The sequence below is a fragment of the Mustela erminea genome, chromosome 1 (genome assembly GCF_009829155.1).
Source record: "Mustela erminea isolate mMusErm1 chromosome 1, mMusErm1.Pri, whole genome shotgun sequence".
Lineage (NCBI taxonomy): Eukaryota > Metazoa > Chordata > Mammalia > Carnivora > Mustelidae > Mustela > Mustela erminea.
In genome coordinates, this window is record NC_045614.1 from 63811272 (window position 1) to 63834721 (window position 23450).

Consider the following 23450-nt stretch of genomic DNA (forward strand, 5'->3'; position numbering starts at 1 on the left):
CAAGTAGGCAGGGGCAGGCAGAGAGAGAGAGAGAGAGAGAGAGAGCGAGCCTAATGTGGGGCTTGATCCCAAGACCCTGGGATCATGACCTGACCCCAAGGCAGAGGCTTTAACCCACTGAGCCACCCAGGTGCCCCCAGTATCTGATTTTTTAAAATGGAAGGAAAAAATGATGTATGCAAGGCAAGAGAAAAATCGACAATAGTTTTGAGCAGTGAGAATCGTAATTAGATCAATTTTTTAGTTGTACCTTTTGCGTATTTTGACTCTGGGGTACTGGTGGGATACATATATTTCTTTATAACTTACTTTGAGTATGGATGTAGTACATTTTATCGGGGAATATCCTGAACAGTAAACAAATCAAATCAAATCAAATCACTGGTGGTTCCATTCTGTAAAGTTAATATTTGGGTGTCTATGTCTGTATAATATTAAACAATATATGAATCACCTTGAACATATTGTTCAGGAATCTACTTCTACATTTAAATACATGATTAATACTACCCTATGTTACCTTCTCCTACAATAGAAATTTTAATGGCTATATTCCATGATCATATCTATTTTTAAAGTACCCAGACTCAAATTCGGTTTCCAAACATGAGATTCTGATGAACAGGACCACAGAGCAGTGATTTTGATCAGAACTGTGCTTCTTAATAACAGCAGGCGATTCCATGGCCCATACAGCTACAGGCTGTGAGGTTAACTCCAACAACTACTCATTTAGTTTGGTTTGACTTTCTGCCAGTCTTATGACCAACTTGAAGCAGGTCCTAGAACAGAGAATGTTATGTTTGGTGTCCAGGGAAGCAGCAAACTAGAGAAACCATCCCAAATTCCAGAATGATAGAGAGAGCCAATATTCTCTTTATACCCATTTATCCATTTTCCACAGCAAAATTTGAACTAAAAGGATAAAAATGCCATAGAGGTTAGGTTAAACATCTTGTGGGGAAAGTGACCTATTAGTGTAGAAAGGAATGGAAGTGGTAAAACAAAAAAGAAGCTGAAAACAAGCCCGTTGATAACATTTTTCTTTCAAGATTCTACACCGTAAATGTCCTCCAAGAAGATAAAGGTAAGCTGATTCGCTGTCACTGCTTCCGTAGTGGTTTCTCGGGTCTCTTAGCTAGCAGCCACCCTGCCCGCAGGGTACTGAGGGCTAGTAAATATTTTTCAGGCAGACTGACAATAGGAAAGAATTGTAGAACAAGAAACTACCTGCAGTACTTAGGTAGGAGTATCCTGGAAAGTGATGTGCTGAAAAACTGACCCTTCCAGCTGGTTTACTTTTATACTCATGCATTTATTTATTTTTTGTGACATTCATTCATCAATGACAAGTGAATTTTTGACAGCCTAATGATACAGGGGAAATAATGCAGTATTATGTAGAGAATTGGGAGAGATGTAAAATGAGTGCCATGGTATTTCTTCTTTACTTTTTTTTTTTTTTAAGTAATCTCTATACCCAAGGTGGATTTGAACTTGTGCCACTGAGATTAAGTCATGTGCTGTTCTGACTGAGCCAACCCGACGCCCCCATGGTATTCTTTTAAAAGCTTAAGGAAGGGGTTATCTGGGTGGCTCAGTCAGTTAAACATCTGTATTAGGCTCTGGTCATGATTCCAACTAAGATCCAGTCCCATGTCAGGCTCCCCGCCCTTCTTTCTCAACAAACAAACAAACAAACAAACAAATTAATTAATTAATAAAAAAGCTTAAGGAAGAATGCTCTAGGTCTTTGTTATTTGGTATAGTATGTATGATTTTCTGACCATCAGTATCCGTTTCCTTATTTGGGTGACAGCACCCCATTTCTTCTTCTGGGGAACCACTCTTCTCCTACAGTTCATGTTCTTTGGATGAAACACCAGTGAAACAGTGACTCACATTTGGACAATTACAACATAAAATTTTCTTACCTGCAGTAATTTTTTAAGGGACAGGCAGATAATCTGTGTTGACTTAATTAGTGAATCCAGGAACTTCTGGGAAGGCTCTTTTTCTTGCTGGACTTGGCCCAGGTTAGATGTAGACTTGAAATTGTTGGGAACCGTCTTGCTACCACATAAAGCCTGATTATAAAGGCAATAAGGAGGAGAGCTGAGGCTTTCTTATTGTTGCTTTTTTGGTTTTTCAGAAGGCTGTTTCTGATCTGATTTGAAATGGGCATGAGTGGCAGTAAGTTGAAAGTTCTAACTTTACCTTTATTTTCACAAGACAGGTATAAGGGTCTAAATTATTTTTAAGAAAGTTGATGCTTTCTGACAACAAAAGAAATGAAAAACTCTGTATTGGCATAGTTTATTATATAAGCATCATAGTTCTAAGGATATGGCATTGTGGAGTATAAAAAATAAAATACGTCTTTTCTCAGGAAATGTATAAACTGCTTGGAAAGATATGAACATTAAAAACAAAACCCTTTAGAACACAAATGAGTTGCAAACAGTATTCATACAAATATTCTGCATGGCAATAGAAAGTGATAGCTAGAAACTAAACCAGCCTACAACAAAAGCATAGGTAAAAGGGTTTAGGCTAACCTCTGAGTATTTCCATTTAATTCTCAAGGCACTGGTCCTCATATCCTTAATCTTCAGGTAGATTCATACATTTGAATTTCCTATCTGAATGTTTCCTCTGAATTACTTACTTGCATATTTAATTGCCTGTTTGATAATTACACTTTGATGTCCAATAGGCATCTCAAACTTACCTTGTCCAAAAAATCTTCCTCCAAACTTGGTGGAAGCTTGATCTAGATGGTTTTCCAAATTTCTTTTTTAAGATTTTATATAATCTTAAAAAATAAATATATATTTTATATAATACATAATATATAATACTATATATATATATATACACACACACACACACACACCTGACAGAGAGAGAGAGAGAGATGATGAGAGAGGGAACACAAGTAGGGGGAGTGGGAGAGGGAGAAGCATGCTTCCCACTGAGCAGGAAGCCCAATGCCTGGCTAGATTTCCAGGACCCTGGGATCATGACCTGAGGCAAAGGCAGATGCTTAAAGACTGAGCCACCTAGGCACCCTGTTTTCCAAATCTCAGATGGCAAGCCCAACCTGACAGTTGTCCAGGTCTAAAAGCTTATGGGTTGGGGTGCCTGGGTGGCTCAGTGGGTTAAGGCCTCTGCCTTCGGCTCAGGTCATGATCCCAGGGTCCTGGGATCAAGCCCCGAGTCTGGCCCTCTGCTCAGCAGGGAGCCTGCTTCCCTTCCTCTCTCTTTCTGCCTGCCTCTCTGCCTGCTTGTGATCTCTGTCAAATAAATAAATAAAATCTTTTTAAATAAATAAATAAATAAATAAATAAATAAAAGCTTATGGGTTGTCTTTTACTTTCCTCTTTCTAGAGATCTTATTTATTTTTCTGAGACAGAGAAAGAGAGAGAGGACACATGAGTTGGGGAGGGGCAGATGGAAAGGGAGAAGCAGAGTCCCGGTTGAGCTCGGAGCCCATGTGGGGCTTGATCCTAGGATCCTGAGATCATGACCTGAGCTGAAGTTGGACACCTGACTGGGCCACCCAGGGGCCCCCACTTCTCTCTTTCTCTTGCATCTTGAATCCATTCCATCAGCAAATCTTAGTGTCTCTATTTTCAAAACGTATTCAGAATCTAACCACTTCTTAATACCGCTATTGCTGCCTGAATTACTGCAATAGCCTAACTGGTCTTTTCGGTCTCATCATTGCCTCCCTAAAGTCTTTCCTAATATAGCAGCCAAAACAGTCTCATAATGTTTATTAGGTAAATTTTCAAACATACAGCAAAGATGAAAACATTTTACATTGCTCCATCTGTATATACTCTATCTAGATTCTACAATTAGCAGAACAGTCCTGCTTAAGGTGACATATTGTGTAGCTCCTCTGTCCAAAACTCTGATAGCTTACCTCATTCAAAATGGAAAAGGCAATATCTTACCATAGTCTTCGAGACTTCGCTTGATCTGGTCCCTAATTCCATTCTTCCATGTTGTCTATCATACTTCAGCCACACTGGTCTCCTTATTGCTACTCAAATGGGGCAAGCACATTCTTTCCTTAAGGTCTTTGCATTTGCTGTCCCTTTGCTTGGGATGCTCTTCTCCTAGGTATTCGAATGACTTGCCTCTTTCTTTGCATGACTTCGTCGGAGGTCTTCTCTGACTCTTCCAAGTAAGTATTAGGTTGAACAATTTAATGTCATTCAACCATGTTGAATCACATGAACCTAATATTGTTCTGAATTTAAAAAGAATGTAAAAAAGACCAGGAATTTCATATGGTTCAAGCTAATAAAACAGCACCACCAACCTATCCTTTTATTCTTGCCTGACTTCCAGTATTTTTTTTTTTTTTTAAAGATTTTATTTATTTATTTGAGAGAGAGACAGTGAGAGAGAACATGAGTGAGGAGAAGGTCAGAGAGAGAAGCAGACTCCCCGTGGAGCCGGGAGCCCGATGCGGGACTCGATCCCAGGTCTCCGGGATCATGACCTGAGCCGAAGGCAGTCGTCCAACCAACTGAGCCACCCAGGCGTCCCTCCAGTATTTTTTATAAGAGCTTCTTACCATCTTAGGTACTATCATTGCATATTGTCTAGAAGATCCTCAAAGATAGGGGATCTTGCTGTTTTGTTCAGTGCTGTGTACTCAGTGTGCAGAATGGAACTTGGCCTATAGTTGGCACCCAGGACATATTTAAAGAATGAATTCTTCACATTGAAACCGGAGTGATCTTTTGGAAACACAAATTTGACGTCACTCCCACTAAAAATTCTTAAATTGGTTTGTATCACTTTTGAAACAAAGACAAGAATCTTTACCAGGCCTGTTAAGATCCTGCCTGATCCTTGATCTTTAATCCTGATCCCGATCTTTAATTCTCTAGACTTATCTCACATTATCTCCCTCATTTATTTTCAGGCCCTGGGACTATGCTGGTTTCATTATGAAGTCTTTATGTTTTCCCTCTATGATACTTCTGTATCAAGTTCACTCTGAGCCATTTTTTTTTTTTTAAGATTTTATGTATTTATTTTAGAGAGAGAGTATACAAGCCGGGGTGTGGGGGGAGGTGCACAGGGAGAGAGGGAGAGAGAATCGCAAGCTGACTCAAAGCTGAGCACAGACCCTGTTGCTAGGCTCGATCCCAGGACCCTGAGATCATGATCTGAGGTGAAATCAAGAGTCAGACTCTCAACCAACTGAGCCACCCAGGCCAGGCGCCCCATCCTGAGGTAGTTTTCAATCTTGGTTCAAAGCATCTCTTGCTTGAAGCCGTTTTGGACACCCCAGAGTAGGTTGAGCTGCACTTCAATGCCCTCATGCACCAACCCCCTACCCTTAGTAATACTTATTTGGATTATAAAGTTCCTTTTGTGTGATAATTTGTCTCCCTATTCAGACAGTAATTTTCGTAAGAAAACACAGCTTTCTTTTTTCTTCCCTTTCAATCCCTATAATCTGTGAAGTATCTGGCACATAGTAATAGCTTAATACTCCTTTAAAAAAATCGATCCTGTTGTGTCCCTGTTACTAGTGTCTAACTGGGTACCTGGTATACAGTAGGTGACTACCTTTGCTAAACAACCATAGTATGAAAGATGTTTGACTATTCATTTACAGTAAATATATAATGCAGAAGAGCCATCACTTGATTATCTGTGATCAGGCACTCATACATAATTGATACCTACACCAATTCCAAATTCTCTCCTTTTATCAACTTTTCCTCACCAGTAAGACTGAAGAAAGTAAGTTACACTTCTTTTCTTTCCTTTGTTTACTCTCTAGTGGAGTAAAGGGTGAGCTATCTGACCAGGAAAATCCACAGAGTCAGAATTAGCCATAAGTGAGATTTGGCTTCTGAACCAAAAGACCATGGCATTCTCACTTGGATAGTTAAGATGTTTAGAAACTTTTTAGTTTTTATTTTACTTATTTATTTTTAAAAAAAGACTTTGAGAGAGAGAGAGAAAGAGACAGAACACAAGCAGGTGGAGGGGCAGAGGGAGAGTGAGATGCAGACTTCCCACTGAATAGCGAGCCAGACACAGAACTCAATCCCAGGACTCCAGGATCATGACCTGAGCCAAAGGCAGACACTTAACCAACTGAGCCACCCAGGTGCCTGAAACTTTGTAAAATATTTTATTTATTATTTAGAGAGATGGAGTGGGATAAAAGGCAGAGGCAGAAGTAGAGGGACAAGCAGACTCCCCGCTGAGCAGAGAGCCTGACAAGATGCTCGGGGCTCAATCCCATGACCCTGGGATCCTGACCTGAGCCAAAGGCAGATGCTTAACTGATTGAGCCACCCAGGTGCCCTTGGAAACTTTTTTTTCCCCAAATGAAAAGCTTTGCATTTTTAAAAAAATCTTTTTAAAGACTTTATTTATTTTTAAAAGATTTTATTTATTCATCTGACAGAGAGAGACACAGTGAGGGAAGGAACACAAATAGGGGCAGTGGGAAAGGGAGAATCAGGCTTCCCACCAAGCAGTGAGCCCGATGTGGGGCTCAAACCCAGGACCTACAGATCATGACCTGAACCAAAGGCAGACACTTAACGACTGAGCCACCCAGGTGCCCCAAGACTCTATTTATTTAGAGAGCCCAGAGGGCGAGGGTGGGGCAGAGGGAGAGAGAGAGAATTCTAAGCAGACTCTACTGAGCCTCATGTGAGGCTTCATCCCATGACCCTGCAATCATGACCAGAGCTGTAATCGAGTCAGACACCCAAACAACTGAGCCACCCAGATGCCCCTATTTTTCTTTGAATTTTAACAGCAATCTCTTTGAAAACATTTCAGTGATCAGATGATATATTAAAACACACATACACAGGTTATATACATTTACAAGTTTATTAGGGAAGAATGACATGGAACAGTAAAGCAGAAAAAAAGCAAAAATCTTACAAATGATTTCAAGGGCACTGAAACAGAAGTTTTTAGTAAACCTGTAATTCCAGATAAGCCCTTTGGTAAGCTTATTGACTTTGTCATTTGTTAATTTAGAGAAAAGGGAGAAAAGCCCAACCAAGTACAATAAAAATGAATTTACAAAATGGCAATTTTTGGATATCATGAAACACAGGAAGAAACTAAAAACCTAAAGACATTAATTTTAGTAAGATGTTAATTTTCTAGTTTTAATAATGTATTATTATAGGTATGCAAGATACTACCAGTGAGGGGATGCTACCAGTGGGTAAAGGCTACACAGAACCTCTCTGTATTATTTTTGCAATTTCCCTGTGTGTCTATAATTATTTCCAAATAAAAAGTGAAATAAACAAGTTAAAAAATAAAAAAAGAAGACCCCAGGAAAAATAGTAAAGGGAAAAAGGAATTTTTAGAAAAAGAATTTAAATATACATAGTTGAAGACTTGTTTGCCAGATTTCCATAGGCTTGTAAGGAGTTAACCAAAATTTTTAAAAATGCTTCCAAGACAGACAGACAGACAGACAGGCACACACATGACTAACAAAAATATTAGGCTCTTAAAAGTGGCATCCTAATTTTAATGTTTGAACTAATGATATTTTCCAGAGCCAAAGGGAGAGTGAAACATAGTACTGTTTGCATAAAAAACCAACAAATTTTGCAAAAACCACAAAAATGAGTGTTTGCTCTTGAGAAAGGAAAACCTGTATTTCTTTACATCATCAAAGAAAAACGTGAAAGATCTGATATGAAAGGAAAAAAATGTACAAATCCTACCACTTCATTCCTCAAAACTGTATAAACATTTGCAAGATTTTCCTTCATCCATTAAATGTCCCTAGAGCAGCCAGCCTACACAGACCTGGGGGCATTCACACGTCACAATATTCCATAAAAATCTGGGAACACATATTTTTGGCATAAAGAAATCACTTAATCTGCAAGGAAAGGCTGCTTGCAAAAGAATTCAGAGTGACACATTTAGGCAGGACTCCCTTGCAATGACAAAATGTCAGTGTCATAATTGATCACATTCTTGGGTGCATTCTAAAGACACACGGCATTATGAACTTTTATGAGTAGCTTTCTTGATGCCAGAGAGATGGCAAATATCCTATAATGGGAGAAGTAAAAACACAGAGAAGCTCTAAAATTGCCTTATCTCAAGCTTATTAAAGCAACATAGAAATCTGCTTGGCTAGACACTTCATTTATATTCCCTTCTTAAATACTAGAGTTTAGCAACACAGTGCATAGTAGAAGGGGAATTAGGGCTAGAAAGACCCGAGTTAAAATTCTGACTCTTTCAGCAACTAGTTTTGTTACCTTAGGCTAGTCAGAGTCTCTGAATCTCAATGTATTTGTTACTGAAATGAATATAATACTCCCCGTATCTCAAGGGTGGTCCTAGAACTGCAAGGAATGCTATATTTAAGTGCCTAGCACAATGCTGTGCAGACAGTAGGTAGCAGTAAGTGTGAGGTCCTTCCCAGTTTTCCCAGAAGATGCAACAAAATATTTCTTTCTCTGCCAGTTTCGTAAATGTCAAAGCAAATGGCTAAGGGGTAAATAAACAGGACAAGGGAATCTAATCCTACTATTATCCAGACAATTATTCTATTAATTATGCAGTTATATAAACTAATATTTAATAAACATTATTGGATTTATTGGTATTATTTAGGTAATACATTAACACATGAATAGGTCTTCCCTTTTTCAAGTTGGCTTTTTATTTTGATTTTAACGGGTTTAGCAAAATAGGCCATTAATTATGAGTATGATCTTTTGGGAAGATTAAGCTCCTCTTTTTTTAATTTTTAAAGATTTTATTTATTTGAGAGAGCGAACGACAAAGAGAGCACAAGTGGGCTGGAAGGGTAGAGGGAGAGAGAGGAGGAGATTCCTGGTTGAACAGGGAGCCTTGGCGGGGTGGGGAGGTTGGGGGGGCAAGTGGAGACTGATCCCAGTACCCCAGGATCATGACCCGACTCTACGGCAAACACCGAACTGACTGAGCCACCCAGGTGCCCCAAACTCCTCTTGATCCCAGGTAAAAATCATAGTTTTAGTGTTTACTCATGGGTCTGAGAAAAAGTGACATGGAAGAAAAAATGGTAAAAGGTTAAAGAATTTGTCTTTCAAGGCTGATAGTGTAATTCTATGATGAAGCGCCTGTTCATGTATGCCTGGGACTAATGTTCCCTAACTCATGCCTTGAACCTCCGCTAAGAGTGCCATATTCCCAGGCTCCATCTACTCGAAAGGGTGAGCAAGCCTTGTGAAATTGCAAGAGTGGACAGCACCGAGACAGGCCTTAGAAGGCTTTAGACACAGGTTCTTCACATGGAATCCGGGGGCGTACTCAGAAGGTTTCGGAACCTGCCTTCCCTGTCTGTAAAATTGTGTCTAAGCGTATTTCGTGCCTTTTCCCCAGGAAGATGCTCAACTGTCACGTCCCTCTTGAGGATGGTTCTCTAGCCATCCTATCCTGAAAAAGGGGTCTCGCCCACACAATCTCTCACATCATCCTTAAGTATTTCCTGCACAGCCTTACCACAATCTGTCATTACCTTGTTTGTCTGATTAAATCGCTCTAACCCCCCGCCCCCCCGCCCCCGAAGGTAGGCTTCCCAAAGGGCTGGGCCCTGGCCTTTCGCCAGCGCCTTGAACCTGCTGAGTCTCGAGAGACACTTCTGGAACGAATGACACGTCCGTGTCTAGCAGATATTTAAAGGCCTCTACATCCCTCCATCTGCCTCCTTTCCCGCCCCCAGCACCGCCGCATCCTTCTCCGGAAACCATCTTAAAATCACGCGTTTTCATTTTGGAAATAAGGCTTTTCGCCTTGCCATCACACCCACTCACTCTCGCACGCTCGTTCTCTACAGTCGAAACCGCTGCCCAGGCCCACTTACCCAAACCCACTAGGCCGGACTGTTTAGGGGCGACCCGGGCAGGTGCAGCCTCGAGCGGGCGCCTGCCTCTATTCACCTTCCCAACCTCCGGTCCTCCGCGGGATCCGAGGGGCCACCTCCGCCCACCGGAGTCCCACGCCGCCACCCTCCCTCCAGCGCGGCGCCTGCAGCTAGCTGTGGCCGCGCACGGCAGCGGAAGCACCGCTCCCGGGGCTGCGCGCAGCCGGCAGCAGAAGAGCCGACGGTCCTCCGCCACGCCGGGATCCTGCCCGTCCCGCAGCGCGCGCCGCCGCGGTCGCAACTGCTTCCGGGTAAGCGGGTCACCGACCCTGTGGCCCCGCCCCTCCTTCGCCTCCTCCGCCAGCCGCTCGGGCTGCGGCTCCTCCCGGGGGCTGGTTCCCGCTGTCTCTGTCTTAGCCGCCGCGCCACGGGGCCACCGGCGTGACTGACCCACCGGCGTGACTGACCCACCGCCCGCGGGCGCCGGGAGCCGCCGCGTCTAGCCCGGCCCGCCTGGCCGGGAGCCGGGGACCCAGTTAGCCGTCCGCGTCCCTCGCCCTCCGCTCCTCGCTTTTCGTCCGGCCGGCTCCCGGCGGCCGACCCGCGCCCCGGCCCTTCCCGGGCGGCGCCGTAGTCACAGCCCGCGCCCAGGACAGGTAAGGTCCGTCCCTTCCGCCGTTCCGGGGGCCCCTTCCCGGCCTCTATAGCCCGTGCGACCCGCGCCGCCGCTGACCCCTGCTGGGGGCCCGGTTTCCCTGCGGGCTCAGGTCGGGGTCGCCCCCCGCCTACCGCGTTCTCCGGCAGCACGCCTGATTTCTAACGCGCGCCCTCGGTCTGTGCGAGGAGATGCGGTTACTCCCATTGTGGGAGAAATTGCATCGGGCCGCTGTCCCTTTGCGTCGGGTGCTCGAGGCTCCTTCTCCTCTTCCCCGGCGCGGCACTCCCTCGCTTCTGTCCCCGGACCGGCACCCCTGCGAACGGTGTCAGGCCGGTGGAGGGCGTAGCATTTTTATGGGATTTTTTTTTTCCTTCCTCCTTGACCCCTAACTGAAGCGCGGGCTAGGAGTGCCGGGGTTAATGCTTGACTAGTACGGGGTGTTATTCACACCCAGATTGTTAAGTTACACAGCTGCGGTCGGGCCTGCTTCTCTTGCCTGTGGATATCCAGCAGGAAGCCGGGGTCCTAAGGAAACGCACCTCTAAGAAAGAAAAAGACAAAAAAGTTCAAGTGTTTGCTCTACTTTTCCACTGTGGGAGATACAAGTATTAGGCTGCTGAGACACGGCTAGGGAAATGCTGTATCCTAAACTTTAAGCGTTAAACTCATTTTCTGTGAGTTTCCATTTAATGACTCAGCATTTCTGCCGTAAACAGAAAAACTGTAGACTAGGTTAGTTGACTAAAAGATACTATGTAGGAATAACTGAGTAGCCTTTAATTTTTTATGTTATCACAATGGGAAGAGAACGTGGATGCAGTAAATGGAACCAGAGAGATGGTGAACAGGTATGGGTGGGCGAGTTCATAGTATTTAAAATAACTTTTTTTTCCCCCAAGATAGCGTTTTATATAGCGATGAATCTATACATAAAGGTTCAATTGTTGGAGAATTCAGTATTGCAGATAAGAGTTAGTTGGCAGAGACTTGAGGTTGGCTGTGGTTTGGAAGTCTTGCAGAATTAACCCTGTTTAACCATCATCATGCTCTGTTTAACAAATATAGCGATGATGACCTAGTGTAATATTCATGTTAGAGTAAGAATTTCAGAAAGTGTGATTCATTTAGAAAGTTAGGTCACTCACTTTGTGAGTCATTGATATGGATCTTAAAATTGGAATAGAGGGAAGCAAGAAGTTTGTTATTGCCTCGTTAGATGCCTTCAGTCATTGTATATGGAGCGTTGTTATGCTTTGTTAGGTTTGTTGCTGGATACTTATTATCATGAAGTATGGTAAGGAAATAAAAATGGAACTCTTGCAGAATATCTGGCTTTAGAATAGTTTCTAAGTGGATTGTCGTAATTATACCCTTCCCCCACCTTTTTTTTTTTTTTTTTTTGCCAGATGTGGGAAGATAAATGAAGGGACCTAGGGACAAAGTAAATGTCAGTGAAAGGTATAAAAAAGTTTACTGAAGAATCTACAGTATACAAAATAGTCCTTTCAGTGAAAGGCCTCACCTATTTTGTGAATCCTTAAAAGTGTGGAATGAGTTCTTATGTAAGTTCTGTTATAGAGGAAAGTCTGTATGGAAGTTGTGATTTATTATTGGAATGAATTCATTGTAAACTAGAAATAACTTTTTATTGCTGAAATGTAATTTGATCATTTTGGCTTTAAAAATATTGTTAAGCAAAATAACCTTGAATCACAGGGTGGGTACTTGATATTCTTAGCCCTGTTTTCTTTTACTTTTTTGGAATTCATTTTATTTTACCTTGATTTTCAATTTTATGGAACTTTATAGTTAGTTACCAACTATAAAGTAATGGTAAGTTGGTCTTGCTTACTAGGTTCCTTTAATTATTTGAGTAAATTTTGGCATCTTATTTTCTTGGATATTCATTCATATATATAGAGTGTTCCTTACTGTTGCTTTTGATTTTTGTCCAGCAAATAGTGACTTAATTAAGAGTTTCAGTTCCCGGTAAACAGAGATTCCCTTTTGGAAAATCCCTTGTGGAAACTACCATAACTAACAGTCTTGATAAGGTAGATATGTAAGAGAAGCCTTCTTATGTCATGATTTAAGCATCTCCATAATGAAGGAAAAAAAGTGATAGGAGGGTATATTTGTCAAGTAGATTGTTTTTCTCTGAAAACAAAACCAAAAACATATTTTACTAGAAATGAGAGCTATGTCTTGCTAAACCCTTTGTGAATTGTTTTACTGTGCTCCTAGTATGAAAAGGAACAGAATTGAAGATGTTTAGAAAAAAAAAAAAAATTCTCCTGGCAGAGTGCTGGGAATGTTGATGAGGATCATTTAAGAGGAAATACAGTTCTTGTCTTCACCGTAGGTGCACGTACAAAATAGAGGCCATTTCATAGCCTTTTCCTTTTAATAGTTACTTCTTTCTGGAGACTCTGGGAGAGATGGACTTTTAACCAGGAAGATGTACCACTTTATCCAGTTTGCAAACAATAGACTTTAGGACTGTTGTTCAAAACTCAACTTTTAAAACTTCAGAGGGAAGGAATTGAGCAGAATTTGCCCTGTGAGTAAAATAACTTTATCTTTTTCTCCATTTCTCCTTTTAAGATACTAGCTAGACTATACCTTTGGTAATGATTTTGTGTGTGTGTGTGTGTGTGTGTGTGTGTGTTGCATATTGCACTTTATTTTTAAAACTTTTTGCCCTACAAGGAATCAAACATTGGGCTAAAAACTGGGTTTAGTTTAAGTTAAACTTTTTCGTTTATTCTATTACTTCTTTCTTCTGGTCAGGGGAGGGAGAAAGAATTCTATTTCTTGGGGAAACTCTGAGATTTGCTAAAAGTGTCTGCTTTTGTTTTGGTCTCTTGGTACGGAGAAGCAGTATATAAGAGTAAAAATTGTTGAGAAGACTGGCATACATACAGGGAAAGAGAATGCCCACTTCCTGGGTACAGTAGATGTTTGTAGGACTTCTAAAAATTGATAAAACGTTTTAAAAAAAATGTTACATGGTGCAAAGGAAGCCTCCTCTCCACAACAGACTTCTAGCCTTCTCTCACTCCCCCACTCCCTAATCCAGGCAACCACTTTGAATAGTTTCCTGTATGTTCTCTAAATTTCTATTGCATATGTAATCTCCTGTATTTAGGAGAACTTTCTTCTGTCTTGCATTCTTATCCTTGATATATCTTAGAGATTTTTCTGTTTTAGCACATGTCCATCTGATTTTTAAAAAAGACCGGATGTCTTGCCTAGTTTAGATGAACCATAATTTATTCATTTTCCATGATTTATTTTTCCATTCCCTATTAAGAGACATTTAGGTTGTTTTTAGTTTTCTACAAATGTTGCTATAGTGAACAATTAGTATATAAGTCTTTGCACTAGTCCATAAGTATGTGTATAGAATATATTTCTGAAAGAGTGATTGCAAAGTTGGACCTTAAGTTGTGAAGGTTTATAAATTTGTTTCAACCTTACATTGGATTTATTTTATAATAGAAGTTAACTTCTTTCTTAACCTTGTAGGAGAAAGGAACTCTTACTCTCTTACTTTGTATTCTATCTTCTCCACTTAAAAAAAAAGATTAAAATGTAGTTTATAAGGTGATCTTAAACATTTTAGAGTGATGGGTGGTTAATTTTGTTTATACTGGTAAGGGTGAAAATACTGTTGCTTGAAGACTAGTGTTATACACAAATCACTTCACTTATATTGGGTAATAGTTAAATGAATACTTTTGTAGTCGGTTGATTGTTTTAGGATTTTATGACCAATATCAATTAAAAATATTGTATGTAGTTTAACATCTTGCCCTGATGAAGTCTGCTACTATATTATTAGTCACAGAAAACAGTCCACCTTCTGCCTTCCTTTACCTTCCACATCCTAGTCTATTCATAATAAAAGAAACCTCTGTAGAGTTTGAGATTCAAAACACCTTTTGCAACCCAGAGTGCTATGGATGGATTAATTTCCCAAGACAGGGGGTAGGTACAGCTTCAGTTTTTATTCTGCAAAGTGTTTGTGAGCAAATTAAGAGTTTAAAAGTTTAATTTCTGTATTATACAGCTCTCTCATGACCAGGAGGAGGGGGTTCAGGAACATTTTACCTTTGAAAATGAGAGATTCTAGAGAAAAATAAAAAGTACTGAGGGGCTAATGTGTGATGATGAAGTTGGAACTTGTGAATGGCAGAGTCTCTGGCTGGTGCCCAGGGTCTATTTTGAGGCCTTGTCAGAGCTTGTCCAACAGAACCTACCACATAACTGTAATCTGCCCTGGCCCTACTGCCAGTCAGGAAGGCCTGCGGTTTAGGAAAAGCGGCAACCATAGAAGAGTGAGCTTATAAAGGACATTTGCCTCCAGAAGATTAAGGCTAAGTTTTGGGGTGAAAATCTGCTTAGTGTGCATATCCTAGGATCATTTTTTTTTCTTTTTGTCTTTCTTTTTTAAGAAAAGAGAATGATTAAGGAAAACTAATGAGAAAAGTATTTCAGAAGAATGTGCAGAAGGAGGAGCACAGGATTATACCAGTATTGATGTTATGTTCTGGGTCTAAGAGTGATTAGTCAAATGTTTTACAGCAAGGAAAAACCATTACTGAACTGGCATAGGAAGGCCATGGCCCTAGTTGAACTTGTCCGGTTCAGAGACTTGTGCATGTCTTTGGATCAAAAGGACACTGGGAATGATGGGCTGTTTTATAGGATTATTTTGAGTTTGTACAGAGAACTTAGCTTCTTCCCAAATTCTCGCTCTCTTCTTCCCATAGGACTGCTACAGTCTCCTGTACATTATCATGAAGTTATCTCTTTAAAAATAACTCTAGGCTGTTACCAGATGCTATCTCCCAGGGCAGCTGCCTCTGTGTATCATGTGCTTTCTCATGATTTCTCAAAACCTTGGTGTTTTTTATATACTTAGTGAATGAGGCACTTGAGTTTAAAAGTTCTTTAACTGATTTCACTAGTTAGGCTAGAAAACTGTTCAAAGGGCTTTAGAAATCCACCCATTTATTCAAGGTTCCTGTCACCATATTAAACTGCAGCCTTGGGCGCCTGGGTGGCTCAGTGGGTTAAGCCTCTGCCTTCGGCTCAGGTCATGATCTCAGAGTTCTGGGATCTAGTCCCGCATCGGGCTCTCTGCTCGGCAGGGAGCCTGCTTCCTCCTCTCTCTCTCTCTCTTTCTCTCTCTCTGTGCATACTTGTCATCTCTCTCTGTTAAATAAATAAAATCTTAAAAAAAAAAAAACTGCAGCCTTGTATTACAGTCAAGGTTGTTTGAAGAATTCTGCACTCAGGGCAAACTTAATTTACAGATGCAAAGCCTGCAGATAGTTCCTTTCTCTTGCTTTAGATTAGGTTGTAACGTCAAGAAATTTAATTTTTCCTTGCCCTCAGTTATTTGGATTCTTTGCATTTGATAATAACGATGTATTTAGTACTGTATTGAGTGTGAGGAGAAAATGTAAACTGGAGTATTTTTATCCCCCCCCCCCCCATTCCTATTATCTGGTTTATTCCTGTTATCACCTCCCTGCTTCAGGTCTCAGCCTTCCTCTACCAAGAAAAAAAAAGGTGAAGATAGTGCAGAGCAGAGAGTGGAAAAGAGGTTGGGAAAAGTGTTGGAGTACAAATGTGTATTGGGTCGTATTTGTTCAGAAACGTGAACTATTAAAACTCTTCTTAAAAAATTGTAGTTCATCTTTTTCATTGTTTTCACTTTGAACCTTGTATGTGTTAGTTGGTTTTTCATTATGAACACCAAAATCTTTTTTTTTTTTTTAAGATATTATGTATCTATTCATGAGAGACAGAGAGAGAGAGAGGCAGAGGCAGAGGGAGAAGTGGGTTCCCTGTGGCACTGGATCCCAGCACTCTGGGATCATGACCTGAGCCCAAGGTAGATGCTCAATAGACTGAGCCACCCAGGCTTCCTGAACACCAAAATCTTAGCTAGTTTTTTTTTTTTTTTTAAGCCGGTTTTGGTATAATGTAGCTTTACTGTTTTCGGAAACTAATTTTAAAGTTACTTGTTTTGATCACTTTGCTATTCTTTCTATATCCCCCACTTTCCTAAATTGAAACATTTTAACAGCCAGCAGCACTCTTTTGGCTGTCTGTTTTCTAAGTAAAATAGCATATACTGTATGCAGATGATTAAGATGTTAAAATATTTATTTCCCTGTTAAATGGTTTAAGTAATTTATAACAATAAACAATACAATTAGTAAGCATACATGTTGCTATTAAAAAAAAAAAAAAGGATTTCAGTAAAGTGACCCAAGGATTATAGGATTAAAGATAGAAAAAAAAAATTCAGTTTTAGATAAGCTATCTTTTTCCCTGCCATGTATATTGCCATATCTAAGTGGTTAGTCAAAGAAATTAGACAATCGTTGCCTGTCGTACCCAATTCACCCTTTGTTACCCATTCAAGTGGGGTTTTTAAAAAAATTGTGTTAGAATATAAATAATATGAAGTTTACCATTTTAATTATCTTTAAGTGTACAATTCACTTTTTAAAAAAAAAATTATTTATTCATGTGACAGAGACACAGAGTGGGAACACAGGCAGGAGGTATGGGAGAGGGAGAAGCAGACTTCCTGCTGAGCAGGGGTCCCCAACATGGGGCTTGATCCCAGGACCCTGGGATCATGACCTGAACCGAAGGAAGATTCTTAGTGACTGAGCCACCCAGGCATCCCTACAATTCAGTGGTGTTAAATACATTCACACTGTTGCACAACCTTCACCATCATCCATCTCCAGAACTTTCTCATCATCTCAAACTGAAACTCTGTGCCCATTAAAAAAATAACTCCTAGTTCCCCACAGTGCCTGGCAGCCACCACTCTACTTTCGGTCTCAGTGAATTTGATTACTCTAAGTACTTCATATAAGTAGAATCATATATTTCTGTTTTGTGCCTGGCTTATTTCACTGAACACAGTGTCCTCAAGGCTTATTCAAGTTGTAGCATGCATGAGAAAAAAAAAAATATATATATATATATATATATATGGAGGAGGGGCAGAGGGAAAGGAAGAAGCAGAATCCCTGCTGAGCAGGGAGCCGGATGCGGACCCTTCCCAGGATGCCAGGATCATCACCAGAGCTGAAGGTAGACAGCTAACTGACTGAGCCACCCAGGTGCCCACATGCATGAGAATTTAAGTCCTTTTTAAAGGCTGAATAATATTCCATTATATGTATATTTCATGTTCTGTTTATCCCTTTGTCTGTTGATGGACACTGGATTAGCTTTTACCAAATTGTGAATAATGCTGCTATCTGTGAACACAAGTGTATAAATATTTGTTTTGAGTCCCTCCTTTTGTTTCTTTTGGGCATATACCCTTAAGTAGAATTGTTAGATTATATAGTAATTCTGTGTTTAATTTTTTGAGGAATTGCCATACGCATTTTCCATAGTGGCTGATTATTTTACAGCCTTACTGGCAGTGTACAGGGGTTCCAGTTTCTCTGCATCTTTGACACACTTGTTATTCTTTTTAACATAGTAGGCATTCTAATGAGTGTGGGGTGGTGTCTCATTGTGGTTTTGATATGTATTTCCCTAATAACTAGTGATGTGGAGCATCTTTTCATGTGCTCATTGGCCATTTATATGTCTTTGGAGAAAACTGTTCAAGTCCTTTGTCTATATTTGAACTGAGTTATTTTTTATTGTTGTTATTGAGTTTTTAGGGGTTCTCTATCTATTGCAGAGATTAATCCCTTATTAGATGTATAATTTGTAAATATTTTCTCCCATCCTGTGGGTCACTTTTTTTTCTCTTGATATGGTCCTTTGATGCACAAAGTTTTTATTTTGATGAAGTCCAATTTATCTACTTTTCTTGTTGTTATTGTTGTCTGGGCTTTGGCATTATATTCAAGAAATCCAAAGTCATAAAGCTTTTTGTGTGTGTTTTCTTCAAAAAGTTGTGTAGTTTTAGCTTACATGTATTTCTTTGATCTACCCTGAGAGTTATTTTTGTTTGTGGTGTATGCCAGTAAGGCACTGTTTTGGTTAGAGTAACTAGCTTTCTGGTTCAGATTTGAAATCAGGAAGTGTGAGTCCTCCAACTTGTTCTTCTTTTTCAAGATTGTTTTGGCTGTTCATGATCCCTTGAGATTCCATATGGATTTTATTTTAGGGAAGGGTTTTTCTATTTCTACAAATAGAATAGGTTTACAAATAGGTATTTCTCTTTCTACAAAAAATGTCATTGGGATTTGATAGAGAGTGTATTGAATCTGTAAATGGCTTTGGGTAGTATTGACATTTTAACAGTGTTAAGTCTTCCAATCCTTGAACAGGGGGTGACTCTCCATTTATTTATATCTCCTTTAATTCCTTCAGCAATGTTTTGTAGTTTCCTTGGTTAAGTTTTTTCCTAAGTATTTTATTTTTGATCCTTATACATGGAATTGTTTTCTTAATTTCCTTTTTGGGTTATTCATAGTTAGTATATAGAATTGCAGCTGGTGTGTGTGTGTGTGTATGTGTGTGTGTGTGTGTCTTGATTTTTTTACCCCTGTACCTTTGCTGAATTTATTCATCCAAAACTTTTTTTATACAAACTTTTAAAAACTGTTGCATTTGTCTTCTGTGTTGTGTAACAAGTTACACAAATTTAGAGTTTAAATAACACACATTTAAAATAACACACATTTATTTTCCTGCAATTTCTGTGGGGCAGGAGTCAGAGTATGGCTGAGCTGGGTCCTCTGCATAGGGTCTCATGAGGCTGTAATCAAGGTGTGTATAGCTGGGTGGAATTCTCTTTTGGAGACTTATATGATAAAAATCCATCTCCCTGCTCACTGAGATTTTTGGCAACATTAGTTTATTTGTGGTTTTAGGACTAAAGCTTCTTGCTCACTGAATGTTGCTTTACGATAACTAAAGGTTATGTAGAGGCTGTCTTCAAATTCCTAAAGGCTGCTCTCAGCTCTTGGAGGCAACCTGAATTTCTTGGCCTTGTGGTATTTCCTGATACAGCCCTTTGGTCAAATCATTAAGGAGAGCCTAGAGCAAGTTTGCTGGCTGGCTAGTCTTATATAATGTAACATAATCATGGGAATGACATCTCATAACCTTTGTCATATTCTGTTGGTTAGAAGCAAGTCACAAGTCCTGGCCACATTCTTTGGGAGGTGTTTACACAAAGGTAGGAGCAGAGGGGGTGCGGATAACGAAACCTTAGAGTCTGTCTTCCATAGCTGATTACAAAATAGCACATACTTTATAAACCTATTTTTTCTTTAAAAAATATATATGTGCAGTTAAAAGAAGTTTATCTTACAAAATTGCACATACTTTATAAGCCTGTTTCTCTTTGAAAAACATGTATATGCAGTTAACTATGTATCACTCATGGTTTTTATTGTTAATTTTCTGTTTCTTCATTATTCCCCCTTCTCCTCTCTGCAGCATTCTAGTTTTGCAATTTTAAATCAATAGTTGGTGTTTTCATTATAACTAAATAAATATTATTTACTGCTCAGCCAAGTATTGTGCCATGATTATTTTCTTTCTTGTTTAACTCAGTTTTTCCAGGGGGACTGCTAGGGGGTTTCTGTTCTTTGCTTAGTTTTCTCTTCACCTTATTTTTTGAAACCAAATGCTCCCAACATTTTTTTTAAGTCCTTCATCCTATTTTTCTAATTTATTTAGTTTATTTGTCAAACATAAACAAAAATACAGTTTGAAGAACAATAAAATGAGCATCTATGTCTCACTACCTAGGTCAAGAAATGAACACTACAATTATCCTAGAAGTTCCTACACATACTCTTTAATGTACCTCTTCCTCTTTAGGCAATCAATGCCATTTTACATGTTAATCACTCTCTTGGGACCATTCCTTGCCCAACTGTGCTGTTTCACTCTCCGTACATGTATTTCTAATCAATATGTGGTTCAATTTTGAAAAGTGGAATAGTTCTTCCACCTTTTTGCATTTATTAGTTAGGATAGACTTACCTACTTTAACAAACTACCCTCAAGTTTCAGTGGTTTAACCCCGTTCAGGGGTATGTCTCACATCTCTGTCGGTTGTGAGTTGGGAGGCAGTGGTAAAGGAGTACTCACCAGATGAAAGGAGCCTGAGTCCCTGGATGACTCTGCAACAAACTACTTTGATTTTTTTTATTTCGGATAAAAGGAGGCATATGAAGCATATCCTCTAGTAGCTTATTGACAAAGGGCATAAAAGAGGTAAATTTTTGAGGCCTCAAATGTCTAAAAATGTTTTAATCATCAAGTATGAGAAATAGAATGTTTTGACTGGGCATAGGCTGTTTATAGGTTGGTTGTCTGTAGTTTTCCTTTAGAAGTTTGAAGGCATCTATACAGTGATTGTCTTCTTTCCAGAATTACCTTTTTAAAAAAAGATTTTATTTGTTTGAGAGAGAAAGAACAGGATGGGAGAAGGGGCAGAGGGAGAGGGAGAGAGAGAGAGAGAGTATCTCAAGCAGACGCTGTGCTGAATGGGGTGCCCTATGTGGGACTCCAGCCCACCACCCTGAGATCATAACCTTAAGCCGAACTCAAGAGTTGGTCACTCAGCTGACTGAGCCACCCAGGTGCCTCATTACGAGAATTACTTTTAAAAGTTTAAAACCATTCTATTTGTTAATTCTTTCTATGTAACCTTATTTTCTCACCCATGGAAGTGTGTAAAGTCATCTTTGTCTTCAGTGTTTGAAATTCACTGTGGTAATTCACTATGAAATACTTCGGTGTGGACTCAGGACTTATGTTGAGCATTCTGTGGGCCCTTTGAGTCTGGAGAAACTTAAGTCTTTAACTTCTGGAAAGTAATTACTGATATTGTTCTCTGTGTGCGTATGTGTGTGTGTGTGTGTGTGCGTGCACGTGCGTGTGTGCGTGCGTGCAGTAGGCTGTGGTGGATGAGCAGGTTTGGGAGGAAGGATGGTCAGTTTGTCTTTATTTGTACAAAAAGGAGCCACCCAAATGTTGATGTTAGGTCTTTTATGAGCAGAAGTCATGTGTCTAAAGTGGAGCCCATTGCATGTAGCTTTAGATTGGTTGGCACTTGGATTAGCTACTCTCAGAGCTGTGCTGTTAGTTGCTCCTCTCGAACTATTCCCTTGTGAACATTGTACTTGCATTGCATTATATCTTGTTGACTTCCTTTTATGGGCCTGACTGGTATCTTGCCTACCATTTCAGAGTATTACTTTGCCCTTTCTAAGACAGGTTTAAGCTGTCTTACCTGGCTAACATGGCTCAAGAGAGGGGAAACGTTGGCCTCTCCCTTTATGCTATAAAAGTATCTCATGGCACTATTTTATTTTCCAGTGAGTGGAAGGATTCATAGAATAGAGGTCTTCAAGGAAAGCTGATAATTTGAAAGGATTTCGCCTTGATTATAAAAAGCTGTAGACTTAAAAATTGTTGTTTTCCCCCAGGAATTTAGAGGATGTTAATGCTTGCTTCTTTGTTTTAATTTTGACCTGTTGATTCAAGTTAGATTTTTAATTTTAAAAGTTAATCCAGGGGTGCTCATTCTATTTAAAATTAGCAATATGTTTTTCACTTACTTAAAATGTCATTATGACTGTAAAAGTGATGGTCACTATGAAATCTGTTAGGAAATTACAGTTTTACCAGAGATGACCAATATGAATTTTTGTAGTCCTACTTTGCAATTGCCCTGACAGACTAAATGAATCTTTCCCCTTTGTCAGTTCGTTAATATTGTTTCAAAGATGGTTTTTCTTGTTAAGTTTGTGTTTTCATACTGTGAAGTAACCCATAATTGTAGATTTTAGCTTAAATAATTTTTTTGATAAAGTGATTATCAATAATATATAAAGCTTAAGAAAAAGGAAAATTCTTTTTATACAGATTGTCTTTGTTCTTTATTTGTATCTATGAAGTTTTACATATTTGCAGTCATACTTTACATGGCATTTTGTTATCTTTTTGTACATTATAGGCATATCAAATGTGTCCTTGTCTTTGTTTCCTTCCTATGACTTTTTTCCTGCCACAATTTATTATATCATGTTGACTGGCCTTGACTTAAAGCTGTTGTTGTCAATTTGGGTCATTTAAAGTTTTATCTTTGGTTTTACTATAGACTAACAAAAAGCTAAAATGATAATATTTATTAATATAATTTTCCCTCTTGTTGCATTATATTCTATTTTATTTTTGTTATTAGAATATAGTTAATATAAATATTGCTAGTAGAGTTCATTTTAATCAGAAGGAGAGCCTAATGTTTAAGGCTAATTTAAGTTATTTTTTCCTTTGGCACTTAATTCTGGTTCCATCTATTTTATTATTAGTAACAGAGGTTAGTTACTTGCTTCTATCATGTTAGTTTTGATTTTTCATTTCTTTCAGTAGAAGAAGTGTTTCAGTAATAATTCTGTATACTCCAGGTGGAAAACACACCCTTGTATAATTCAGTAAAAGGACTTCCAGTTCCGTTTATTGTTGCTACATACCTAGTAAATTGGAAATAGTGAAAAATGCCTTCCCACGAAGTATATAGGTGTGGTGTTGGGTTATATTTGTGTTTGAAAATATGCAATTCCCATGCCCACCCATGGCTCAACTAAGATTAACCTTAACCATGGGATTTGCTTCTGAATTTTACTTTACTGCCTTCTCTTTTGCTTACTGTGATTTTAGATGTTTTGTTTTTTGGTGTTGGTGATAACAGTACATTTCCATAGCATTTTACACTTTATGGAAACTTTTTTTTTTTTTAAGATTTTATTTATTTGTCAGAGAGAGAGCGCAAGTGCGCAAAAGCAGGGGGAGTGGCAGGCAGAGGGAGAAGAGGAACTCGATTCCAGGACCTGAGGACCTGGGATCCTGACCTGAGCAGAAGGCAGATGCTTAACCGA

General features: G+C 39.5%; 2 protein-coding genes across 33 annotated transcripts in view; one reads left to right on the forward strand and one right to left on the reverse strand.

Annotated features, from left to right (window-relative positions):
• Window positions 1-121: 121 nt before the first annotated feature.
• On the reverse strand, window positions 122-14882 carry LOC116589263 (translation initiation factor IF-2). Its single transcript, XM_032341299.1, has 5 exons — window positions 14811-14882; window positions 9891-10706; window positions 2732-2815; window positions 1935-2087; window positions 122-782 (listed from the first exon to the last, which is right to left on the reverse strand). The coding sequence occupies exons 1-2, from the start codon at window positions 14880-14882 to the stop codon at window positions 9963-9965; spliced, it is 816 nt and encodes a 271-aa protein (XP_032197190.1). The 3' UTR covers window positions 122-782; window positions 1935-2087; window positions 2732-2815; window positions 9891-9962.
• Window positions 10443-23450, forward strand: part of LRRFIP2 (LRR binding FLII interacting protein 2) — a 107617-nt gene continuing 94609 nt past the window's right edge. For 28 of the 32 annotated variants that reach the window (XM_032356043.1, XM_032356255.1, XM_032356337.1 and 25 more), the window contains exon 1: window positions 10443-10546. The gene's annotated coding sequence lies outside the window, so the exon portion shown is untranslated. Of the gene's footprint in view, window positions 10547-11139; window positions 11397-23450 lie in introns of those variants that run through there. The other 4 variants (XM_032356194.1, XM_032356249.1, XM_032356127.1 and 1 more) reach the window with 3 other exon arrangements.

Excerpts from the sequence above, each read along its gene's own strand:
- LOC116589263 (XM_032341299.1), bottom strand. The coding sequence starts at position 14,882 with ATGGTTGCCGCTTTTCCTAAACCGCAGGCCTTCCTGACTGGCAGTAGG. Across the intron at positions 10,707-14,810 it reads GGGCAGATTACAGTTATGTG|AAATCAGGCGTGCTGCCGGA; the intron begins GTAGGTTCTGTT and ends GGCGCGCGTTAG.